Here is a 24,665-nt window from a genome sequence, read left to right as displayed (position 1 = left end):
AGGTGCTTGCTACTAAGGCAATATTGGGGGACGTAGAGGTTTCAGGGTGAGGATGGGCTGCATCTCAGTAGGTATTGGGAATGCCTCCCCCAGTAGATTTCCTGGAGAGGGGTGCTGTTTCCCTAGAATTCTCTTCTGGCTTCACCTGGACTAAATGCTTTCCACTCAAGAAGGAAGAACGTTATAAATGAGCTTCAATCTATTTTCCAAGCAGGACAGAGAATCCCTGCGGCTGGGGTTAGGAGGAGATCAGTTGATACACTTCGTAAAGAGGCGGTGTCACAAAATAACAAGGTCCAATAAAGAACAAAACCAGGTTTTGCTGGCGGAGTACACCAGCCCCCCTCCAGGTGCTGGCCCCTCAGGTTCCTGCCCAGCCTGCGGCAGCCTCTCCAGAATCTTTATACCCGAGTGCGTGCGTGAGGACCACGGATAGTGGCACTCTGTATGTGTAGACCTAGACCGGAATCTGGAACCGGTTCGAGAAGGCCAGACGCTCACTGCGCCTCCTGCAGCACTGCAGAGACAGCACGCCGCGTCTCTGTCCCCTAGTGGCGTGGGGGCGCGGGAAAGGGCCGGGCCTGGGACACCTGAGTAGCACCGAGGGCGCGAGCGCATTAGGAAATACGATCTTCCTCCGGGGACAGGGAAGGGGTGCGGAGACACGGGGGTTCTTTCCAACTGCGCCGTTGGGGCGCCCTCTACCACCAGGTTTTCCGGTCCCTAGGTCCAAGGGAAAATTCAAAGGTGTTCCAGGCCCTCGACTACTTTTCCGGCTCCGATAGTGCGGCGATCCCGATGCCAGCATTCTGCCTGTCCCCTCCGGGTGCGGCGCTCGCTCCTCCCTCATCTCGCCTTCAGCTCCGCCCGGGTGCCCCGAGGGCAGACGGGGGGGGGGGGGAGAGGACGGAATTTCCCAGCGCGGGGGCTCCGGCTTCCCCGCAATTCTTTCTGTTTACGGAGAGAAAAGGGAAATGGAAAAGGCGGGGAGGCGGCGGCTAGCGTCCGCGGCGCCACCCCTCGACCGGCTCAGACGCCGTGAGTCAGGGGCCGACGAGGGTGGCCCGGGCTCGCTCGTCCGCTCTGGTCGGGACGAGTCGCCACGCTCTGGGGCTTGTCGCCCTGGCTCCAGCCTCTGCCACCGCTGGACCTTGCGGCCCGGGCGCGCCGGGCTCGGGAGGGCCAGCCACCCGCTACACGCCGAGCTGCTGGGGGACCGCAGCTGTAGTACTGCACGGCCCGCGGGGGCGAGCGGAGGCCGCAGGTAACCCAGAGTTCGGGGGCTCAGGGGTGTCTTTCTGGTCTCAGCCCTCCTGGGTGCTGAAAGGGAGGGTGCCCCCGGCAGGGGGGAGATTCCGGGGCTCGGGAGGATGGGGGCGTGCGGGCCGCCCGCTAGGCTGCGCTTGCGTCCTTCGCGCGGGTCCCGGCAGCTGCCAGCACAGCTGGAAAGCACCTTGCGCAAGGGTCTCACGCGGTGTGGCCTCGCGACTCCGCCCCCTTCCTCCTCCTTCCTGGATCCCCAGCGCACCAGCAGTGCTGGGCCGGGCAGTGTGCGGGGAAGCAGGGACCCGTGTCACCGGGCATGCCGCCGGGGCGGCTGCACTCTCCCTGCCAACACCGGGTGAGTGCACCTCAGAGGCTGGGGGGTCCCGCTGCCGCTTTCGCAAATGGTGGGCGCTTTTATAGTTTACGAACCCTATAAAAACTCCCTTAGCCGTGAGGAACTGGAGGAAGAGAGTGGTGGTGGGGGTAAGAGGGGTAGTGGTGGTGATGGCAGAGCGAGAGCCTTTGGAATAGCTGAAACTTAATTTCATGCTGATAACCCAGACGCTGTTCTGTGACTAAAGGGTGATTATAGCAGAACACAAATGCTGGGCTTTTGGTCTGAGAATATTAGAGGAGGAAAAAGTTATTTCACAGATGTTTCCCTGTGGTAATGCGATACCAGGACTCCGAAATTCTTTTACCGGTAGTTCTAGGTGGAGGACAGGCTTAGAAGGCAGTGCCGCGTGCACTGAGCTTGTCCCAGAAACTTACAGGGAAGGCCACGAGCTGTCTTTCAGAGAAACATTGCAATGCCTGTATTTCACTTTTGGAAAGACATACTTTGATCCAGAATAAAGTACTCCTGATAAGAACAGGGAAAGAAACACTAATACAGCTGATTTACCTATCTGTGGCCTGAGTCTTATGTATTTGCCAAGTAGAATATTAATCTGATTTCAGCAGATACCACCCCCCCCCCCCCAACTTTGATGGATTGAGTTTGTGTGCAGTACTTCTGGCAGATGACCCTTAAGGACTTTGTCCCATAAGGAAAGTTGGATGGTCGTGGCATCTGGAGGTTTTGAAGCAGAGTGGCTGTGCTTCTATACAGCTAGACTACATCATTCTGGGGCTTTTTGAAAACAAAAAATATGATAAGAGATGTGCCCTGAGGGGCAATGTACTGTTTTGGGAGAAAAATCTTTTGGGTGGGAAGTAACACAGGCATGATCATGTTTTGTTAGACAGACACTGATGCCTGTGATGTTGGCCATGTTCATTCAGACTTGCCAGGAAACTCAAACTTTGTTTGTGTAGATGGAAGTAGCAAAGCGTATGACATTGATGTTTCGGAATAGGATTTCCTCTTGGTTTTATTGCTGATTTCTGAAATAATTTGAAGCAAATGGTTTTGACTGTATTTGCCCATCTCTCCATTTCTAAAACTGGCATAGTCATTTTGTTAAGAAGTAGGAATTTTATGAGGATTTTTATTGTAAACTGCCTGTGGAAGGGTCTTTATTGCTAGAGTAGAATATAATCCACACTGTTTGCAATCTACACTTTTTCTACTGGGTACTGATAGTGAATAACTCAGAAATCATTAGCATGTTGTTTACTTAGGCTTGAAAGTGCTGAGGCTCTTTGCAGGGGCATTTAGTGGGCAGACTGGTTGGTCATCAAGGTTGCTTCAGGAGCACTGCTTTGCCTGAGAGGAGCCCTGCGTTGCTAAGGAATTATGCAGGGCTCTGAAGACTGTCTCAGTCCTCCACCTCCCCTGCCTTCCTTCCCTGCCTCCCTTCCTCCTCCAACCCCCTCATGCCCTGCCCCACAGCACAGTTTAGGGGTATGTGTATTTAACCTCTTACTTAGGTTTTACATTTTAATACTTGAGACTTTCTGCAGGATTTAAAAACCATAACCTGTCTTTCCTCTCTGGGTCAGCTGACTGACTAGTAAACTATATAGACTTTTTCCTCTCCTTCTTGAGTCATATTACTACTGGGAAGTTTGTTTGCTCTCAAGTCAGCCATTTGATAATTAAGTCCAGCAACCTTGGAACTTTCCAGCCAGTGGAGTCCTAAATCAGGCTATTCTTGTTTTAACTTCTGTTTTTCAGTAAATTCTACAAGTAGAAACTGCAACTAAATGGCTCGATGAAACCCAAGTCAGTGTTCCTCCCTTACCATGAGAAATTCCTTTCATAACTCAACACTTCAAGAGACTGAATCTCAATCTCTCTCAAAAGTGTACAAGATCTCTGAGAGGGAGCTGTCTTTGCTCTCTAGTTGTAACTGTAGTGATAACAGCCATCAAAGCATTTCATAGGTTTCTGCCTTTTTTCTTTGTCTCTTGTTGTAGATACAATCTTTAAAACCCTACTGTGTCAAGAAGCCGGGGGAATAGGTAGCCACATTTCATTTGCAGATAAGAAAGGAGGCCTAATGCAGTATCTGCAAAGTCAGGCGTCTGACTCAGTCTTTGTCTCTTTTATGCACACAATAGCAACTACAAATGATACAGCTTATTTACTGTGCACAAGACACTGCACTGAGCACCTTATGTACATGAACTCCTTTAATCCTTACAACCACCCTATGAGGTAGGTGCTGTTATGATTCCATTTAACAGACGGGAGAAGTTGAGGTGCAGAGAAGCTAAGGTACTTGTCCAAGATCATGCAGCTAGTAAAAAACAGTCCAAGATTTGATCCCAAGAAGTGTTGAGTCTAGATGGGATGTCAGACTGCAGGATGCTAGATTGCTTGCTTGAGACACAATTCATACATCAGAAAATGAATGTCAAATACGTTAAGGACACTAAATCACGTTGTTCTTTTCGCAAATGAAATTCACTCAGAGGCCAGTGGCTGGACGGTGAGTTGCTGGATGTCCTGAGGTGGAACATTTCCTGGAGCCTCCTACTGGGGCTCCAGGTTGATCAAAGCCTTGGCTTTTAGCACTGACTGTTGAATGTGTTAAAGATTTGTGCTTTTAAGGACCTGAAACATCTTTCAGGATGTGCTTTCAGGAGCACAATAGTTTAAATAGACATACTTGCCTCCAAATTCTCTTAGGTCTCTTAAATTTTAATTATCTTTAATTCTTTGGAATATAGTTCTAAAATCCTGAGCATCATTTTTCATCCTTGGTTTTACCTTCTTTTTCTCATTTACAAGTCCCGAGGTTTAGCCCCTGATTTATATATAAGAACTGAAATACAGTTGTGCCTAATGTAGTTAGTTGGCCTTCCTTATGATAGTAAGTTGATCTTGCTTATGATAGATTTGGCTTTCCTGGCCTCTTTGTAAGGCCACAACTTTTAGAAAGTCATTGATCTTATGTTAAATTAACCTTCTTGGAACCTTGAGATGTATGTTTTGTACTATAAAAAATTCTGGTCTCAAGAGAGGACAGCTGATTCACAGGTTAAATGAATCTTCCCTTTTCTCATACTCATTGCTGGCGGAAGGAGGATTTGAGGCTGTCCCCTGTCTAAATGTTTAACTCATCTGCATCAGAATTATTCCTGAACCTTGCCCTATCATCATCAGTTTGCTTAAATTCAAATCCGTTTTATATGCTTCTGTCTTCAGGACTGGAATTTTATTTGCCAAGTTAGCTCCTAAATTTGGCAAAGTATTTCTTTTGCTTCCAAGTCACCCAAGGCAGAGAAGCCACAGAGACCCACATGGGGAGGGTTGCCCCCTTGAGGGAGCAGCATGGTTGGAAGTTGTAAGGGGCCTGGAGCCTCAGCAACTCAAGATTCCTGAGCTGCTCTTATTCGTGTTTATGTTTAGTGAAAGTTTGTTTACAGTGTCTATGGCTGCTGCCACCAACTCAGCCAGTAAGTGAGTAAGGAGTAAGCCGTCTGGATCTCAGGTTTCCCCTCTGCAAAGTGAGCGGGATGGACTAAATGTTATCTAAGGTCTCTTCACTGTCTGTCAACTTGAATTCACACACCCCGTAGACACAGAGACCTCATTTTTTAAACAAAGGCATTTAGAAACCCAATCGTTTTATGTCAGTTTCCCATTGATTTCAAATACAAATACAAATATAGTAAACATAGTATTTGTGTTTTCTTTTGCAGACTCTCTAGACAGTACCACAGTAATGGAGTACATGAGCACTGGAAGTGACAATAAAGAAGAAATCGATTTATTAATTAAACATCTGAACGTGTCCGATGTAATAGACATTATGGAAAATCTTTACGCCAGTGAAGAGCCCGCGGTTTATGAACCCAATCTAATGACCATGTGTCAAGACAGTAATCAAAACGAGGAGCGTTCAGAGTCCCTGCTGCTCAGTGGCCAAGAAGTACCTTGGTTGTCATCCGTCAGATATGGAACCGTGGAGGATTTGCTTGCTTTTGCAAACCATATATCCAATGCCACAAAACATTTTTATGGACACCGACGACAAGAATCTGGAATTTTGTTAAATATGGTATGTGTTTTCCTGATCAGTTGAGTGCTGTGTGTTCAGCTTTACTCCTGCAGCTTCATTTAATGCAGAGTGGCCTTTGAACTTGGTTTAGACTGGCTGCCAGGTATGATTTTTTAAAATGTAGTGTCTGTAAGAATCACCTTCATGTTTACCATGTAAATAGAGTCTTCTTTAAAAGTTCCATTTAAAGAATTTTAGTAGTAATTCTCCAAATGGGGAAGGAAGAAGAATGTATTTTAATTTAATAATTCATAGAAAGCTCGCTCATCAATTAGGCAGAAGAGAAAGGCTTAATGAGAATCCTTCATCTGAGAGGGAAATAAAGACTTTGTCTTTAATTAATATTTTTGAAAGCTGATTTCTTTGCTCCTCTCTTGTCGCATTTGGAAATGTCACAATATCACTACTGGCTAAATTCAATTTTTGCAGAAATGTAGTCTGTAAGCAGTAAATAGCTATCTACAGATTCACTCTCTTTAATTGGCAAAGTATGAATGACAAATGACATATGTGCTTAGTCATCCCAAGTATGCAAATAATCCAAAATATCGTGACAACATTTTGTTGCCACGGTAGGAGATCAGGTGATGTGTTTAGGTGTGCTTGAGAGTCTCTCCATCTCTTAGTATGTCATAGGTGAGTGCAGGTGAGGTGCGGGCTAAAGGTGATCTAATTTTTTAAAAAGAACAATTTACGAAGGAGTAGGTGGTAACTTGCAAAACATGTTTCTCCATGAAAGTGACTCCCTTGCCTTTGGTGCATCTAAATAGCACAATGGCTAATGTGGAGAGAAGGTCAGTGCTAAACAGTAAAAAGTCTGGACAAAGTACTTAATTATTTTGTTTTTTTTGCATACCACATTCACTCAATTCAAAACAACACAGTAATTTAGGTCAGCTATGTAGTGAGTTGTTTTGTTAGAAGCCAGTTGTGTTCAGCTGGAGCTCAATTTGGAGCAAGGATACATTTTGCATAGTTGTATGACTTGCTTTGGTCTGGATCTACCAAACTGCATTTAATCCTTGACGAAGTACTTTACCTTGAGAATGTTACTTCTGTTTATACATGAGACGTAATCATTTTCCCTAGAAACAATACCTGATGTTCTTAGCTAAAATATAGCTGAAGGACGCTGGTTCAAAATAATATATATGTCTGTAGTGACAAACATAATTGTTAATGTATTTCTCTTTTCTTAAACGTATTTATTTGTTAAAATGGAAATTTTAAAGGAAAACATGCAGAATAAACAAATTACTCTTGTTTATAAATATGTAGAGACTTACGTATCTGTACCCTGGTCCATCAGACTGGGCCATAGAACTTCATTGAGAATATAGAGAAGGGAATTCAGGGAAATTTAAGGAGTACAAAGAAATAGGTTCCTAAAGGTTTTGGTAAAACAAAAAACAAACAAAAAAAAACTAAGACATTAAAAGGAAGTGAAAATTTTACATCAGCCAAGAGTAAGAGTGAAATGTTGTCAGTTCCTGCCCTGGAACCTGTGTTCTATAAATGAACAAAGGCAAATTTAGGAGAAAATTTAAGAATAGCACATCTCGTAAGGCAGGGATCTTGAAAACTTCAAAAAGCTTTTTATTTTAAAAATGATCAAGAATATCAAATATAAAGAAGACTTAAAAACAACAGAATAACAAGAAAACCTTAAAATCCCCAGGACAAATCAGCCCAGTGGCTGATGACGCTGGGGTCATAGCTGACTTCCCGTCACTGACCTTAAGGATCAGATACGTCTCTGTGACTGCTGGTAACCTCTTGCAGCTCTGTGTTTCATATATAATGGCATAGGAATTACATATTTTCATCCCTGATCATAGCTAGTCTGAGACAAGATGATACAGGAGGCGAGGTTTGCTTTGAGCTCCCTTTCATCCTCACGTCGTGGTCTCCTTGGCGCCATCCTGGGGTCCAGACCTTTCTCTTCCCGTGATCCTCCTCCTCAAACCTTACCAAAACCTTTCTCTTCTGGGCTTCATTTGCTCCTCTCTGTCTCTCTGCTTTACAAAATGACAGCTGATTTTCTACCAAACGCATTGATTCCATGCTGAAATCTATCTCTGAAATGTATCTACATGTGGACCAGATGCTTCATTCGAGTAGTTCATTTGCTCGACGTAGCTTGAATATCCACAGTGTATCAGGTGCTTGTGCAGGTGTTAGAGATACAGTATTGAAGAGTTTGTGCCCTCTGGTATCTTACTGCCTGGTGAATGCAGGAGACGAGTAAACAAGCAATTATAGTACAGTGTGGAACGTGCCAAGACAACTAAGCTGTGATAGCTGTGGGACCAGTCAGGCAGGGTACTTCCCATAGCCATGCTGGTGGGTAGGGGGGACAGGAGATTGTCAGAGAGGCTTCCAAAGGGAGTTGATGGCCAAGTTATTGAGTGAGAGTCAGCCAGATGAAGCGGGTGGGGAGCACAGAGTGTTCCAAGTGAGGAGAATAGCATGTGCGAATGCCTGAAGGCCTAGGGACATGGTGTGTCCCAGGCAACCAACTACCTAAACACCTGTGGAGTTAATTAGTTAATTAGGGGGGAAGGCCAGGAATTACAAAGATATCCTGAAGCATAGGCATGTTAAATGGTGTTCTCTCTGTGTGTGTGCAAGTGTGTGCTCTTTTCCTAAAAGTAGTATTACGTCAAGATTCCACCAACTTCCAGCAGGACCCGGGGAAGAAACTTTAGGAGAATAACGTAGGGATTGCTTTGTGTAAAAGTGCTACCAGTTATTTATAATCTAGACCAATTTGTAACCTGGTCTGGGGATGAACCCCTAAACCGGGTTCTGAACACTTAAATCTTTGGTGATTATATGGGGAGCTGAAGGGCCCAGAGGGCTCACAGATGTGGGTGTGAAATGCCGCGTGCTATTTCTCAGGTTCCTCATGGAGTCAGCTTCTCAGGGTAGAAAACACCTTAAAGATACTGAGTCAAGCCCTCGAATTACCGCATACATCATCTCCACTAATTGGTAGAGCATTTTGGTCTATGCTTGAAAATGTCCTGTAATGAAGAGTTCATCACGTAGTGGGACATTCAATTTCATATTTGGCCAATTCTGATTATAAGAGAGTCCTTTATATAAAACTAAAGTCCATCTCTGACTCTTCTTAGTCCTATTTCTACTCTTTGACCATCAAAAGGTATATACGATGAGTCGTGGTAAGGACTGAAGGGCCCATGAATTAAAGTGCTTTGGTATTTATCTCAGCTCTGAAATGGATTAGCCGTGTGACCTTGGGCTAGTTGTCACACCCCTCTATGCCTCAGTTTACTCATCTGTAAAATGGGTAACATGATTGCACTTACTCCGCAGGTTGTTGTTTGGAACAAATGCACATGACCTGTTTACGCATAGTGAGTGTTGAAAGAATGCAAGCCGTTGCAGTAATTGTTGTATATATTTGTTACTCTCCTTCTTCACAACGTTCCTGCCAATATTTAAAAAATTGCATGCTCTCCACATCTTCTCTCCTCTTTCACCAATACTTCTAATTGTGCCTGCTGCTTCTCTTATATTGTATTGTTAACATCCATCATCATCTGGGTAGCGCTCTCTGAACTCTGGCCTGTGTCATGCCCGTCTTACAGCCCAGCACTTCAACATACGGTCCATTTGTTGTGTGGCCAGCAGGGTAATACAAGGCCAGCTTTGTCTCTGTTCTGGATAAAATACTCTATTAACGTAGCCCAAGGTCACATCCATTTCATAGCAGCCACATCACGCAGGTCCCTTATGGAATTTAGTTTTACTGAAACACCTTAGGAGTTTTCTGAAGTGTTTGCTGTTCCTGGGCCCCGTGTTGTTCAGTATCTGCGACAGTGATCTGGATGAGGAAATCGAAACATGCTTATAATGTCTGTACTTGAAAATGGCTTTGATAAGTGGAAGAATTGGCAGAGATAAGCAACACAGAGACGCATGGGATTATTTGGTAGGGCTCTTAAGAAAGAAGAAGAAGGGGGAAAAAGCATCTCAAACCCAAATAAGGGAAGGTCTAGGGCAACGGGAAGAATCAGGGACTGTGCAGAACTGCAGATTGGTCAGCTCTTGAGTGTTACACCGGACACTTAGGGCCTGTCATCACAGGTAGCCATGGAGAACTTCTGGGGCATTCAGAGGGGGTCCCCTGAATGCAGGAAATTGAAAAAGGGGGTAATGGCATTTGCAGGGTTTGATCAAAAGAGGAGAAGGCTAAGGTGTGCTCAGTGACATGTAAATGTAGGCTTTTAATAACTGGGTTTTGAGCATGGCTCAGCTTTAATTATAGCCTTCTGGAAGATAAAAGGCTCTTATGCGAAGAATAAGGGTGGTGGCTTTGGGGTCAGACAGTCCTGAGTTTGAATCCTGACTCTATCACTCACTATGGAGTTACTTAGCTTCTTGAAGCCAGTTTCCACATCTGTAAAATGGAGATATAAATAGTACTTACCACGTAGGATTGTTGTGAGACTTTGATGAGATAATGTGTTAAAGTACTGAGGACAGTGCCTGGCCCATAATTAGCACTCTGTACATGGCTGCTATTTTTATTCTTCATCCTTTTGGATAAAATAAGAGGACATTGGCTCAAACGGCATTATAACAAGTTTTGGTTAAACAAAAGTAAAACTTTCATTGACCGTGAGTTAAATACTGAAGTGGATAACTGAGAGACTACAGTGCAGTTGGATCTATAAATATTTAATAACAAGAAAGAGGCAATAGGTAAGTACAGTTGTGTGCAGTGGGCATGGTTCTGTCTACATGTGCAAAGGGAATAAATTCATCGCGTTCTTAGCATGCTGTAAAAAGAGACCTCCAGTAACTTGAGGTGACACAGTTCTTGAAAGGAGGTCATATTTCAAACTAGGCAAGCCTGTGGTCTGTACTTGCTCCTTTTCTCTCTAGGGCTCTGTCGGCATAGGATCCCGCACAGGAGGAGCGCTCAGTAAATATTTAGTTTTTAAATTTAGTGACTTCACGGTTCCGAGTATTAGAATTGTTCTCTATTTCATTCCCTGACTAATAGTGAGCACACCTCTGTTTGTGGGGTGTGTAGCTAAGATTAGCCAGAATGAATACTGAATGAATAACCCTTACCGGTACGAGAACCATTCCTGTAGCTGAGGCCTGTGAAGAACCCCCTCCATCTGCAGATGAACCTTTCCCCACGTGGCCCACAGTCCCCGTCTGCTTCGTCTGTACTTGAAATAACTTGATGTCACGTTGATCGTTTCATAATTCCCAAATTCATAATCTGAAGTCACATTATTGCTAATTACATTTGAGGAAAAACTTGTGTGTTTGACTCTTTATCCCTTGAAAGAACACTTGACACGTTCTTTAGGTACGTGCTCCAGGTCATCCTCCTGTGGGCTACCTTACTTATTAATCTGTTTTAATTTGAATGGTTTCTCTTTTAAATGTTTTACTCTTTAAAAATTGAGATAGAATTTATATGCGGTAAGACACACAGATCTTAAATATGCAGTTTGATGAGTTTCGACAACTGTTATCAGGGTACATCTCTTAACTTTTGAGTTGACTGGTTTTGAAATCTCCCATTCTGCGTGCTTGCTCAGGAACTCTTGGAGATCAGGGGTGATCTGGCTCTTGTTCATAGCTGCTCCCTCAGCACCAAACACAGTCCTTTGCACACACTACGCACTCAGTAAATATTAAGTGAGTAAGTAGATGAGAAATAATTCTGCCCTTACTTTAGTTAGGTAGCATTGTCAACTCATAGCGCTGGCATAACACGTTGTTTTTCAGAATCCTCCGTGATCATTAATTTATTTCCACACTCTCTCTGTATGCATCATGTGTGAGTAACAGCTATGTGGACTAACAGGTTAGCACATTTTAACTGGAAACAAGTCAACATTTAGGCACAGTTTATACTTATGCAATTTTTATTTTCAGCCTCTTGCTCACTGTCGTCATGGTCCCTGAGATAAATCATTTTTAAAGTTCTATTTGGCAATTAATGACTCCTGAGTAGATGGAAATCTGATCAGGTCTGACTAGGGATGAATGTGTTTCTGTTACATGCTTTCTCTGTCTTGCTGAAACTCTAAATATAGTCTCTGTACACTGTTATGATTACACACAGTGACACTAATTTCAAACAATGTAGGAATGCAATCTAAAGTAACCAGTTTTATAGGGCGGGTCGTAGGAAAGGATTTTGCTGGAATTCTCACCCTCCTTCATTTTTATATTGTTGTAGGTAATCACTCCCCAAAACGGACGCTATCAAATAGACTCTGATGTTCTCCTCATCCCATGGAAGCTGACATACAGGAATATCGGCTCCGATTTCATTCCTCGGGGGGCCTTTGGAAAAGTGTACTTAGCACAAGATATAAAGACTAAGAAAAGAATGGCGTGTAAACTGGTATGTACTTTATAACCAGATAATGTGCACTGAATGTTTGGCATTGTGGCATTTGTTTGTTTATTTGCATTACTCAAAGCATGTGAGTCTTTGATTGGATCTTGTGTAAGCATTCCTTGTCCAAAAGCTTCTGTGTTTTATGGATTTGCCTGCTACATGTTCAGCTCCAAATCTTCCTAAGTGCATAGTTCATTTTAACCTAGTTTGCCCTGATAAAAGAGAAGGTGCTGATTGGGACTGGGTCATCTCTCTTTGGATGGGCTGGGATGGAAGGGCACGCTCTTGCAGGAGCACATCCAGGTACTGCTCCTTTAATTCCACCCAGTGGGGAGGGGGCCAGGCAGGGAAGCAGAAGCCGGGAAAGTTGCAAGGCTTCTCAGGACTGCTGATTAAAGGGCTGAATTTAAATAGAACAATTACTGAAAAGACCCCATCTCTTGTTATTAAACAATCATTGTTGAGGTGCCTCCACTTTGGAAAACTGTTTAGCAACGTCTACCTAAGCTGAACATGCACACGCCCAGTGACCCAGCAATTCCACTCGGGTATGTACACACCCAATAGGCATGTGCACTTGGTCACTGAAAGCTATGTGCTAGGCTGTGCATAGCAGCATTATTTGTAATAGTCCCAAAGAGGAAAGTTTCCAGATGCCGAAATGTGGGATATTGATTGACACAATGGAATACAGAACAGCCAAGAAAATGAATGATTTACAATGATAATGGTGTAGGTGAATCTCATAATCATTATGTTGAGCCAAAACAGCCAGACAGAAAATAAAATCTACAGTATGAGATTCCACTGATAAAGAGGCCCCAAACAGCCTAACCCACTCCATGCTGTTGGAAGTCAGGTTCGTGGGTACCCTTGAGGAGCAGTGTCTGGAAGGGGTCTGCAGGGGGTGTCTGGGTGCTGGTGGAGTTCTGTTTCTTGATCTAGATGGTGGTTACGTGGGTGTGTTCAGCAGATAACTCACTGAGTTTGATACTTAACCAGTTTTACACTTTTATGTCTGTCTTTAAAAGATGTTTTAAGTGCAGTACAATAAAATAAACTCACTTTTGATTTAAGAAAATAAAAAATAATTGCTGGCTATCGTCTCAATCTCTGTTATCGTAATTAAAAGATCGATAACATATTGGCCTCATTTGTTCTTTCATAAAGATTTGCTAGAGTGTCTGGTGTTAAAAAAAAAAGGAAGTGTCATGATAAGCTATTTGAAGCTTGCATTTAGAGGCGACGTGTTCAAGTACTTTTAAAAAATTCTTGTGACATTTTCTGAAGATCTTAGAATCAAAGTGTCCTGTGTTTCAGTTTCATCAAAAAAGGCATGGGAGAATAGTTTTGTGGGCTTGTTTTTCTTGTTGCACTTGTAAATAATTTTTAAGCTTTATTTTTTTCTTGGAAAAACATACAAGATGATTAACAACCCCAAACAGATTCAAAAGAGTGTAGGCTGAAGAATGAGATGCCTTTCCTTGAGGGAACTACTGTTAACAGATTCTTATGAATCCTTCCATAAAAACTCTTGACATATGTATGTATAGTTTAAAATTTTTTGCAAGTAGGAGCATAATATATGTACTTCTGCATCTTGGTTTTTTTCATCTAACTGTATTTTGGAGACATTCCACATTATCTGCACTGAGAGATTTGCTTCTTTCTTTATTAATGACTTGATTTTTCTATAGAATGGATGGCCCAGTGCTTATTTTAAATGGATTGTCAGAGCATGAGCTGTGGGTCCAAAGACGTTATATTATTTCATGACAAGATATGTTGAATATATGACCTAAAATCTAGGTGCCATAGAAATTACATGTATAACCGATAAGAAATTATCTCTTGATTTAACGAATAATTCTCTGATTAGATTTCTACTTTCTAGCTGAAAATAATAATTTCTGCATTATTTCGTTTCTTTATTTCCTTATTTTGAGTTGTTTATCTAAAGCTGACATGTAAAGGCAAATCTGAAGTCAACATTATTTTAACTCAGCAGTGCAGTTTCATACAGATCAGAGTATCCTTGAGGGCATTTATTTGTCTTCTGGTTTGTGGGTTGACCTAAATTATAGTTGCCCCTTGATATCCCAGGGGAATTGGTACCACGAACCCCCAAAGATACCAAATTCTTCAGATGCTCCAGTCCCTTAGTCGGCCCTCCATATCTAGGGATGCGGAACCTGCAGATACGGAGGGCGGACTTTATATGTTTATATGTTTTTCATTATCCTGGGGTTATTTAGAATCCTATTGGCATTTTTGTGTTCTAGATCCCAGTAGATCAATTTAAGCCATCCGATGTGGAAATCCAGGCTTGCTTCCGGCATGAGAACATCGCTGAATTATATGGCGCGGTCCTATGGGATGAAACTGTCCATCTCTTTATGGAAGCAGGCGAGGGAGGGTCTGTTCTGGAGAAACTGGAGAGCTGTGGACCAATGAGAGAATTTGAAATCATTTGGGTGACAAAGCATGTTCTCAAGGGACTTGATTTTCTACACTCAAAGAAAGTGATTCATCATGATATTAAACGTGAGTTATCTTTGAATATGTGCCTTTTTGACTTAAAGAAAACTAGTTAGACAGGGGGCAATGAGCTCTTCCCTTCAATCTGAAAATCGTCAGTGGCAGGGAGCGCACTTTGCACCTTCCTCCATAACGCTCCTGAAACACCTTTAAAATCCAGTGGGGTCACTAGAGTTTTCAAAGTCATAAGGAAGGGTGATTATCCAATTGTGGAGTAGATTAGCACCACACATCTGTTAAGTACTGCATTTGCCCTTGTTAATAAGGCTTTTAAAATGCTAATTCACTGAAAAATACACACATACAACCACATATTTTGGAGAAACAAGTAGCTTTTACGTTTTGAACATCAATTTGGCAATAGTCCATTCAGCAAGCCTTCACTGACTGCTTTTGGGAGGAAGGGATGATGAGGAAATATGCAAGAGAGACCCACTATGAACCCGTAATACCTAATGATAAATTGGACTAGCAAAACTTTTACTGAGGAAAAAAAAAGGGCATTTTACTTTGTTTTAGAAAGTGGCTTGATCATAATATGCTTATATCTTAGAATTTGAAACTCAAGCTCGTGAGCATTATTATATTTTTCTAGCTTTATTGAGATATAATGGACATATAGCATTGTGTAACTTTAAGGTATACAGTGTAATGATTTGATATGTGTGTATATTGCAAATGATTAACACAATAAGGTTAGTTAACATTCATCACCTCACATAGTTATGTATATATATATATATATTTTTGGTGGGGAAAACTTTTAACATCTATTCTTTCAGTAACTTTTCAATATACAATGTGGTATTGTTAACTGTAGTCACTATACTATATGTTACATCCCCAGCACGCATTCGTTTCATAACTGAAGTTTTTACCCTTTGACCACATCACCCATTTCCCCACCCTCTGGCTCTGGCAACCACTGATCTGTTCTCTGTTTCTATGAGTTCAGTATTTTTTGACTCCTGGTATAAGTGAGATCATACAATATTTGTCTTTCTCTGTTGACTTGTTTCACTTAGCATAATGCCCTCAAGGTCCATCCAGGTTGTCACAAATGGAACACTTTCCTTTTTTATGGTTGAATAATATTCCATTGTGCACACATATGTACATACACATATATCACATTTTCTTCATCTATTTATCTATCTATCAATGGATGCTTAGGTTGTCTCCATGTCTCGGCTGTTGTATCTTGAGCACTGTTATCTATGGCTACAATCATTTATATCCACATTGGCTGAATTCTTAACAGACCTGAAGTGATTTTCACTTAAACTGTCACCCAGATTCATCTTCCTCTTTTGAATATATTATACCTATCTCAATAGGGACAGCATTTCCATCTATTCCGATTTGGGGCTCATTGTTTTAGATAATGTTTTCATTTTATTTATGGGTATATGGACAATTTTTATACTAAAAATTTTTTCTCTCTTTATAGCTAGCAATATTGTTTTCATGTCCACAAAAGCTGTTTTGGTGGATTTTGGCCTTAGTGTTCAAATGACTGAAGATATCTATTTTCCTAAGGACCTCCGTGGAACAGAGGTAATCATATTCCCACAAGAATGGTCAATATCTTAAGAGCAACATTTGTAAAAATGTTGTAGCGTTATTGCAGAAAGGACACAGAAGGGGAGAAAAACCATTGCATTAAATTATTATCACTGGAACATATTTAATGAGCTCTGGGCCAAGTACTCATTTAGCACTTTAAATGAATTATATTATTTAATCCTCACAACAATCCTGTTATTGGTAAATACTGTTATTGTAGGCAAATACTATTATGATTCCTATTTTATAATAAGGAAATAAGGTTGAAGAGGTAAAAATAAAGTGCCCAAAGCTACTCAGCTAGTTATAATTCTGGGACTTGACCCAGTTTTTTCTGAATCTAAAGTCTAAGGTCTAACCACTGGGTAACTTTCTAATGTAACTGATATATATGTGTATATATATTTTCTTAGTATAACTAATATTATTGTTTTGGTTCAATTACAGACATAATTTGTATGATCATTAATGCTATTTATTGAGAACTGACAACAGTTTAGGCTTATCTTTAATCCTAGGGATCTTATAATAAACCTCAAGTTTGTTATAGCATAAATGAATGTTACTTGAAGATAGAAACTTGTTATAATATTTAACTCATTTGTGAAGCAAAAAAGCCAAACCAAAACAAAACTTTCCTGAATCTCAATGAGATTCCGAGAAATGCATTCATGGGCTTTCAAATAATATATATTTAATTTAACATTCCCATTATTAGGCTGAATAGTTGATTCATGTGGTGAGTATCTGTTGAGCATCTGCTATATGGCCGGCTGTTGTGGGTATGAGGGATGGAAGCCGGATAAGACCTACAAGGATCCTGCCCTCAGTGGTACTGCAGCAGTCCCCACTCTCTGGTGAAAGGACCTAGGTCAAATGTACCTGAATTATTAAAAGGCCAACAGTTTAGTTCCCAGTTGGTTATGATGGGCAATGTGGTTGGCTACAACTGGGAAGGTAAATGGGTGTAGACGCTGCCTCTCTGACCTATGTTCACCATGGTGGATGCTAAACTTCAGCCTCCCTGCCCCAGCACTGGAGGTGCCCCTAGCAAATAGAGAAAAGGCACTTGGCTGCACCTTTGGCACAAGCGTACCAGGTCAGTGTTGGTGTTCAACCAAACAGTCTCACTGGTCGATGTGTTGTACAGAACTCAATCACAGCCAAAAACAAGTATCTTCATTTCAAACCAAGATTCTGTGAGCCTTTTCTTAACTCTCTCAAAGCAAAGACTCTCCTGGGCAGCAGAATAAATTCTTGTTTTTTCTGATATTATTGCAGTTATTCTGGAAAATACTTGAGAGAGAATTCTTGATAGTCATCCTTCAGCAGAATAATATTCAGAAGAGAAAACTGTAAACTTTTTTTTTTTTAAAGAATGCTTTAGTCCCCAGATCTTAAGAACATTTCACCAAAGCCCAAAATCTAGTAAGACTTAATGCTTATGTCATGTTTTCTTTGGAAACCGTTCAGCGTCTTTTGGCCTTAGTCAGAAGTTCAGATACGTGGCACTCTACCCTTTTTCCTGGAGCCAGTTTGAGAAACAGACTATTTATGGTATCAAAGATGGAAAATACCTTTTTCTTCCTGGCAGTGTGATCAAATTGAGCATTTTGCAATGGCTGGAGAAAGACATGCCTTTTCTGGGATTCTCTAGCAGAAAAAAAAAAAAGTATGCTTGAGTAAGAGATAATAGCATAGTGTTTACTCCTGAAAAGTATTTAGATGGAGTTATTTTTACCAAATGTAAATTGCTTTTTATGAAGTGCTAAACTGGCTTTGGTGTTTATAGTTATAAACTCTTCTAGTCAACCTGCATTTACTGTCTGTATGGTACTCAGGAGCTGAAGTTTGATAATGAGCAAGGGTGAGAGGTGAAACCTTTCAGCAAGCCTGTTTTTTCACTCCTGGTACTAAAAGAGCCAATAAGATAGAATGAGTCAAAGTCAACCATGCAGACTTGCTTTCATTAGAACTTGCTCACTTGGCTACTTCGTAGCCATAGGTGATTTTTTGATCTCTGCCATATAGCTCACCCCTGCAGACAATGTTACCTGTATTTGGTCTCTCTCAGCATTCATGTTCAAAGCATTAGACTGTAACCATATAACACATATACAGGGTTAATATGGCATATATTTAATCTATTGTTTTTGAATTACATGGTGCAAAGAAAGAATAAATAATGAATTTAAATAGCTAATCAGAATCACTTTTATATAGCGTGGGCGTTTTCAAAAAGTTTTTATTTTCTTCTGAGGCTGTGTTTGGTCTTACTTTATGTCAGTGAACATGTAGTCATCACATACACACACACACACACACACACACACGAGTCTCTTTCCCTTTCTAATAAACGTGTTGCGAGGAGAGGGCCTTGACCCTGACATGACGCCGAGGTTCCCATGCTCCAGTACCCATGCCTGAGGTCATGCAGCATGCAGAGAGCCTCACCTCGGACCCACCAGGCCTGTTTCAGGCCTGCAGTCAGCTAGCCAGCCCGCCGAGTCCTTGAACACCACGCCCTGCTGCCCTGGCTCTTAGGGAGCTTGAGGAAGCAGGATCTCTGAGCCAGGCAGCTCTGGGCGATCTGTCTGAGGTCAGCAGTCAGGTCACAGGGAGACAGGATTCTGCTGTCCCCAAATGTGCAGTCGCATGGAGCCTGCAGAGCCGGGTGCAGGGCTGCTGTTGGTTCCACCCAGAGTAAACACTTTGCCTAATCTTGTAGTGGTGGGCCTCCTCTCCTGACAAGTAATCCCACCCACTGCTTTTATGGTGTCACTTTGTGATGATATTTAGTATGAAAGTCCTTCAGGATCTGTGTTCTTCAGGGGAAGTTTGAGAACAAGGAGCTCACTCTAGCCTGTTTGCTGAGAGAGAGAGAGAGAGAGAGAGAGAGAGAGAGAGAGAGAGAGAGAGGAGGGAGGGAGGGAGGGAGGGAGGGAGGGAGGGAGGGAGGGAGGGAGGGAGAGAGAGAGAGAGAGAGAGAGAGAGAGAGAGAGAGAGAGAGAGAGAACGCCAGCCCAGAAACAGAAGTATGTTGTAGGAAGAAGCTGAGCAGGGTTTGGATGGGGAAACTGGGCAATTTCCCCAGTTTTTGTAAGCCAGCTCTTGCTTATTTACTCTGAAATGTATTCTGGGAACACTTACCCTCTTCTCCACATTCAAATAATAGACAGTATAAAAATTTTTTAAAGTGAAACATTGCTAATTAGGACATTAACTACTATATGTCAGAACCAGCCATAAATACCAGTGTTTACTCTCTTTTTCTCTTTCTTTTTTAAGTTTAGAAACAAACACTTTTTAGAGAAGCTGTTTCTAAAACTGGCCCTACTTTTCCAGCATTGCCTCATGAAACCAAATAGAACTTACACAATGCTAATATGGTCGTGAATATTTAATCAGTGAGCTACATGGGAGGTAGAAATAAGAAACAGTTCGTAGAAATGACTAATTAGGATCACTTTTACAATACTGTACTTTTTGAGCTTCTTCTAAGTTTTGGATATTAATACCCTGTAGACTTCTGCCACCTTTTGTCACTGCAGATAATTAGAAGTTTAGCAATTTAGTGACAAACAGTTGAAGAACATTTGTACTGTCCATTTAAATATGAAAGGAACTGGTGTTTTAGTAGAAACATTAAACATAAACATCTATCAGAGCTTTGCAGACCTTTGATGAGTGGGGGTCCCAGGTGGGGTCTTGGCTGCAGGCCCTTTCCTGCCAGGCCTACTATGTGGTCAGTCTGTGGAAAAAGCCTCCTTTGTCAGGCTGCAGGGACGCCTTGGGCCAGAGCTGGCTGGCTCCTGAGGCCATTACTCCCCTCAGCTTAAGGGAACACAGCAGTGACACGCTCTTCTGAAGGGATGAAGTGTGCAGTAAATATGGCACTGGTGGATGAGTCAGCTTCCACCCCTGAATTAGGGAAATGGAAATGCAGACAAAAAATGTTTCCTGCTTCTTCTTCAGATTTACATGAGCCCAGAGGTGATCCTGTGCAGGGGCCATTCAACCAAAGCAGACATCTACAGCCTGGGGGCCACGCTCATCCACATGCAGACGGGTACCCCGCCCTGGGTGAAGCGCTACCCTCGTTCAGCCTATCCCTCCTACCTGTACATAGTAAGTGGGGGTCCGCCACGGCTGAGGGGGGCGGGTAGTTCCAGCTGCTCAGGAGAGCTATTCTCCTTCCTGTAACACTCATACCTGAGTGGGATGACGGTGAACTAGTGACCCATGAGAGGCAGCCAAAAGTTCTTCCTACATCGAAGGAGCCCCATTCTCCCAAAGAAGGCATTGCTATTTTAGTGGGAACTTACTGAAATATGTGTTGGGCATATACTATATGCTATTCTGTTAGATGTGCAATAACAAAATGCCAATTAGTAGCGTCAAAGTAGCATACATTTGTGAGCCAAGGCAGTTGTATATTTCTTTGAACACTTTAGAGAAAAAGATATTAGATTACAGGTCCCCACGCCAGCCTGGCACATAGTGAGACATGCCACTCTCATCTTACCAGTGAGAGATTTAGGAGCAGATGCTTCCCTGTTATGGCACAGGAACCCATGGGCCACTGTTCAGATATAAAGCTGTCACCCTTTATTGACACCTAGTATGTATCCTTGACTGCACTGAACCAAAAGATGGGTTTGACTCCGTGTTCTTAGGAAATTAAAGGGAAGCTTGTTTCAGGGTATGAATGTATGAAGTGGATTTGCTGCAGGACACGGTGGGAAATAAATGACTTCCCAGGTCTCGTTACTAGAATACTTTTGTTGTTGAGGGTCTATGTTTATCTCATTGATGCTAAGAGCGTTGGTTTGTTGACAGATCCATAAGCAAGCGCCTCCATTAGAAGATATTGCAGACGACTGCAGTCCCGGCATGAGAGAGCTGATAGAGGCGGCCTTGGAGAGGAACCCTAATCACCGCCCCACGGCAGCAGACCTACTAAAACATGAGGCCCTGAACCCTCCCAGAGAGGACCAGCCCCGCTGTCAGAGTCTGGACTCCGCCCTCTTTGAGCGGAAGAGGCTGCTAAGTAGAAAAGAGTTGGAGCTTCCTGAGAACATTACAGGTACTGACACCCTACTGTGTGCACCTCCCCTCGCTTCCCTTCTTTTTTTTTTTTTTAAAAAAAAATGAAGTGACTTCTTCAGTGCCATAAGTTGTTTGAGAAATTTCAGCAAGAATGTTAGCAAAAGCATTACAAAAATAAATAAATAAATTAGCATATTTACCAGCAAATCATAACAGGTTTTCAGTGCAGATGTAGGTAACACAGTCATTGAGAATTGTCTCTGACTTGCTTTTTTGCAAGAGAATATTATTTGCCTTTCAAAACAAATCAAGTTTTGAAACAGTTTTGCTGTTGGTCAAGAGCGGGGGTCTGTTTAATTCAGTTATACTAAGCCACACCAGTCCTTGGTCAAAAACAGCATGGCACTGCTTGCTCTACCCAAATAAAATATTGAGTTTGAAGTCAATTTGCATTTCTGTCTTCCTCTGCTTAAAATCTCTTGGCCAGCTATAACTCTTTCCCATTTCGGAAAATTAGTATGCACTCCAGGAGCATTGAAAATGCTTAAAGAGGGGTTTCTATTTTTATTATTAAAATCTGAGGCAGTCTTAATCCATTTAGGTCCAAACCCAGATTTCAAGCCTGGAATGCTTGTTTGTATTTCTCTGCTTCTTATCTGACGTTTCCGTATTGAAAGAGAACCATCTGGGATATTGGAGAATATGCCAGGATTTCTAGCTATTTCCTGCCATCATTGACTCTTTTTTGAACTCTTTTGGGTATGGCGTATTACATAAACTAGCCCATAGTATTTAATAAAACCAGAGCTTGAATGCTGTTTCATTAGGCCCAATGTACTTTGTTTTTTTCCCCAGAAGAAACAGGTATTTATTTTTAACACATTCTGTAGTCATTTATTTTATTTTTTTCAATGTTTCTCTTTTCAGATTCTTCATGCACAGGAAGCACTGAGGAATCTGAGATGCTAAAGAGACAACGTTCTCTCTACATAGACCTTGGAGCCCTGGCTGGCTATTTCAACCTTGTCCGGGGTCCACCAACACTAGAATATGGCTGATTGATGACATTGTTTGCTCTCCATGAAGACTCAGCATTTACTTCCTGGAAGCTGTTTCTGCTGACTCTACACAGGGCCTCTGTCTAGTGAATTGTGCCATGTTTTAGCTGGCAGTGTGGGCTCCCGTGACTCATGAATGTGACTTCACACATGGCTCCTGTACGTTTAATTTGTGGAGCTGTCCTGGTACCCACAAGGTCTAAAGGTTCTCATTTCTCAGGTGGTGTGACTCGAAGGAAGTTAAGTCTTCCTTGATGGATCATTTCTGGTGACTGATTTCATTCACTGTGCACTTTGCTCAAAATGTTAAAAAAATACCAATCACAAGGATAATATATTAGCCTAAAATTACTATTCTTGGTTCTACTTTACGTATGGGAACTGCATTTAACTCAGAATAGTTGTTTTGTGTATATTGGTGTATATTTTATGATAACTCTTTGAGCCTTTGTAGGGAGATTCTAATATAAATTAAAGTCATTATAGTTTGGGTGAATGGAACAACTTGAATATTATAGCAATAAGCTGAACTAGTGTCTTAAAAATGGCTAACTGCTTAGTTAGGAGCCATCTGACAGTAGGCCACTAGTGACAGGTTCTGTTATGTTCCTATGGAAACATTTTGTACTGTACATGCTATGCTTAAAACATTTAAAACATGATGTTTTGAATGTGGATAAAACTGTGTAAACCACATATTTTCTGTACATCCCAAAGGATGAGAATGTGACCTTAATGAAAAATAGAAACTTTTGTCAATTCTTAATGATGCCACTTTTGTAATTCCTGTGACTCTATTTTCTTTTAAGCATTTGTATAATAAAATAGCATACTATGTATGTTTTATATCAAATGCCTTCATGAATCTTTCTTACACATATATATATATATATTTTTAACATTGTAAAGTATGTGAATATTCCTACTTAAAGTATGTTTTTACATCATGCAAATGAAACCAACACTTTTATCCAGTGTGACTGGTCAAATCAACAGAATAAATTCAGTATTTTGCCTTAATTATTGTGAAGAGTATGATTCTCAGCCCCGATTAGGGGCGGGCTCTCGGGTTGGAATATAGGTTAGAGGGTAACATGTATCATGAGGAGGCAAAAAAACCTGAGAGCTTTGCAATATGTGTATTCCTGTTCTATTGCTGCTGTATCAAACCATTGTCATCTGGGTTGGGTTGTGTCCCTTCTGTACAGTGAGATAGAAAAATCATTGTGAGCTACTTGTTTGGGCTAAGGGTGGTTCTGTTTGGTATCCTGTTTTTCTACATTTGCACTACCTTGGAATCTATGCTTGCATGCTCTGGGCCTATTGTGTTGGCAAATTAATAACTAAGTTACCTTTGTATAAGGTGAATTTCAATCACATCCACCAAATTCTAATGAAAACTGTTGAATGGGAGTCTGATCTGTCATTCACTGAGTGAATAGTATTCCACAGTTTCACATGTGTTATGTAAAACACTACAGCCCTGTAATCTTCACAACACACACTTGAAAGATGCATTGCTACCTCGGGTTTGTTTCAGAGGAAGGAACTGAAGCATGGTAACTTTATGTTCAAGATCACACAGCAAGTAAAGAAGCAGAGCTGGTATTTGAAACCAGGCCTTTCTGACTCCATTGCTCATGCTCTTTCTCGTACTATGCCGCCGTAAGCAAGAGACCATCATAAATGATAGATCATCTCACTGCATAGTGCTCCCGCTGGGATTCAGGGCACTAGATAAGGGCAGAGGTGGATTTATCATGAAGCTAATGAAGCTTCTTCCTCAGGGCTCCTCACTTGCATGAGGCCCGGTGCCCACTTTTGTATTATTTTTCTCTGGTCAGGCCTAATAAAACTCGGATCTGAGTCAAGGTATAAAACTTGATGATTTTCACAAAAAGTGTAAATAGTCAATATGAACTGAGTTCTAGTTAACAAATTCCACTTAGAGAAAAACATTTCTGTCACGTGGGGCGGCCTGCGGGGTCTCTGCTCCCGCTCCCCACATAAGAACGCAGGATGTGGCTAGGCCAAAAAGGAACACCCACGGAGCCATAGGTAAGGAAGTCATACCGCTATAGTCTCACTGGAGGCTGGATTCACACGACGTGCGACCTGCTGTCCACTTTTCTGCCAACCGACCGACTCTCCTCGACTCGACTCCCCAGCGCAGCCTTGGCAGTTATATTAGTGGCCAATGGCTCAAGGGTTACAGCTGATGGCCAACTAGCCACAGCTGACGGCCATCTACTACCCGAGCCAGCACCCTTCCCCTGAGGCCGAGAGCCTGGAAACTGCTCTCGGGGGCTCTGTCCCCACAATTTCTTTGAAATACAT

The 24,665-nt window shown here is 42.0% G+C and overlaps 1 protein-coding gene across 2 annotated transcripts; it reads left to right on the top strand.

Annotated features, from left to right (window-relative positions):
• Positions 1–1,007: 1,007 nt before the first annotated feature.
• On the top strand, positions 1,008–23,347 carry MAP3K8 (mitogen-activated protein kinase kinase kinase 8). 2 transcript variants are annotated; one of them, XM_033106790.1, is made up of 8 exons: positions 1,008–1,264; positions 5,359–5,717; positions 11,953–12,120; positions 14,400–14,661; positions 16,106–16,212; positions 20,197–20,349; positions 21,061–21,307; positions 22,198–23,347. In XM_033106790.1, exons 2-8 carry the CDS (start codon positions 5,382–5,384, stop codon positions 22,326–22,328), a joined length of 1,404 nt encoding a protein of 467 aa, XP_032962681.1. In that variant the 5' UTR covers positions 1,008–1,264; positions 5,359–5,381; the 3' UTR covers positions 22,329–23,347. The 2 variants fall into 2 exon arrangements, with proteins under 2 accessions (XP_032962681.1, XP_032962680.1); XM_033106789.1 differs by lacking the exon at positions 1,008–1,264 and adding an exon at positions 1,537–1,621.
• The last annotated feature ends 1,318 nt before the right edge of the window (positions 23,348–24,665 follow it).

This window comes from Rhinolophus ferrumequinum, chromosome 5, assembly GCF_004115265.2.
Source record: "Rhinolophus ferrumequinum isolate MPI-CBG mRhiFer1 chromosome 5, mRhiFer1_v1.p, whole genome shotgun sequence".
In the NCBI taxonomy this organism is placed as follows: domain Eukaryota; kingdom Metazoa; phylum Chordata; class Mammalia; order Chiroptera; family Rhinolophidae; genus Rhinolophus; species Rhinolophus ferrumequinum.
The sequence above is the reverse complement of the archived record's forward strand: the minus strand, read 5'-3'. Positions and strand labels throughout refer to the sequence as shown.

What these genes read in the sequence shown, in the direction of transcription:
- MAP3K8 (XM_033106790.1), top strand. Translation starts at nt 5,382, where the DNA reads ATGGAGTACATGAGCACTGGAAGTGACAATAAAGAAGAAATCGATTTA. An exon ending in AAAGAATGGCGTGTAAACTG is followed by an intron (nt 12,121 to 14,399) that starts GTATGTACTTTA and finishes TTTGTGTTCTAG; the next exon opens with ATCCCAGTAGATCAATTTAA. An exon ending in GATTCATCATGATATTAAAC is followed by an intron (nt 14,662 to 16,105) that starts GTGAGTTATCTT and finishes CTCTCTTTATAG; the next exon opens with CTAGCAATATTGTTTTCATG.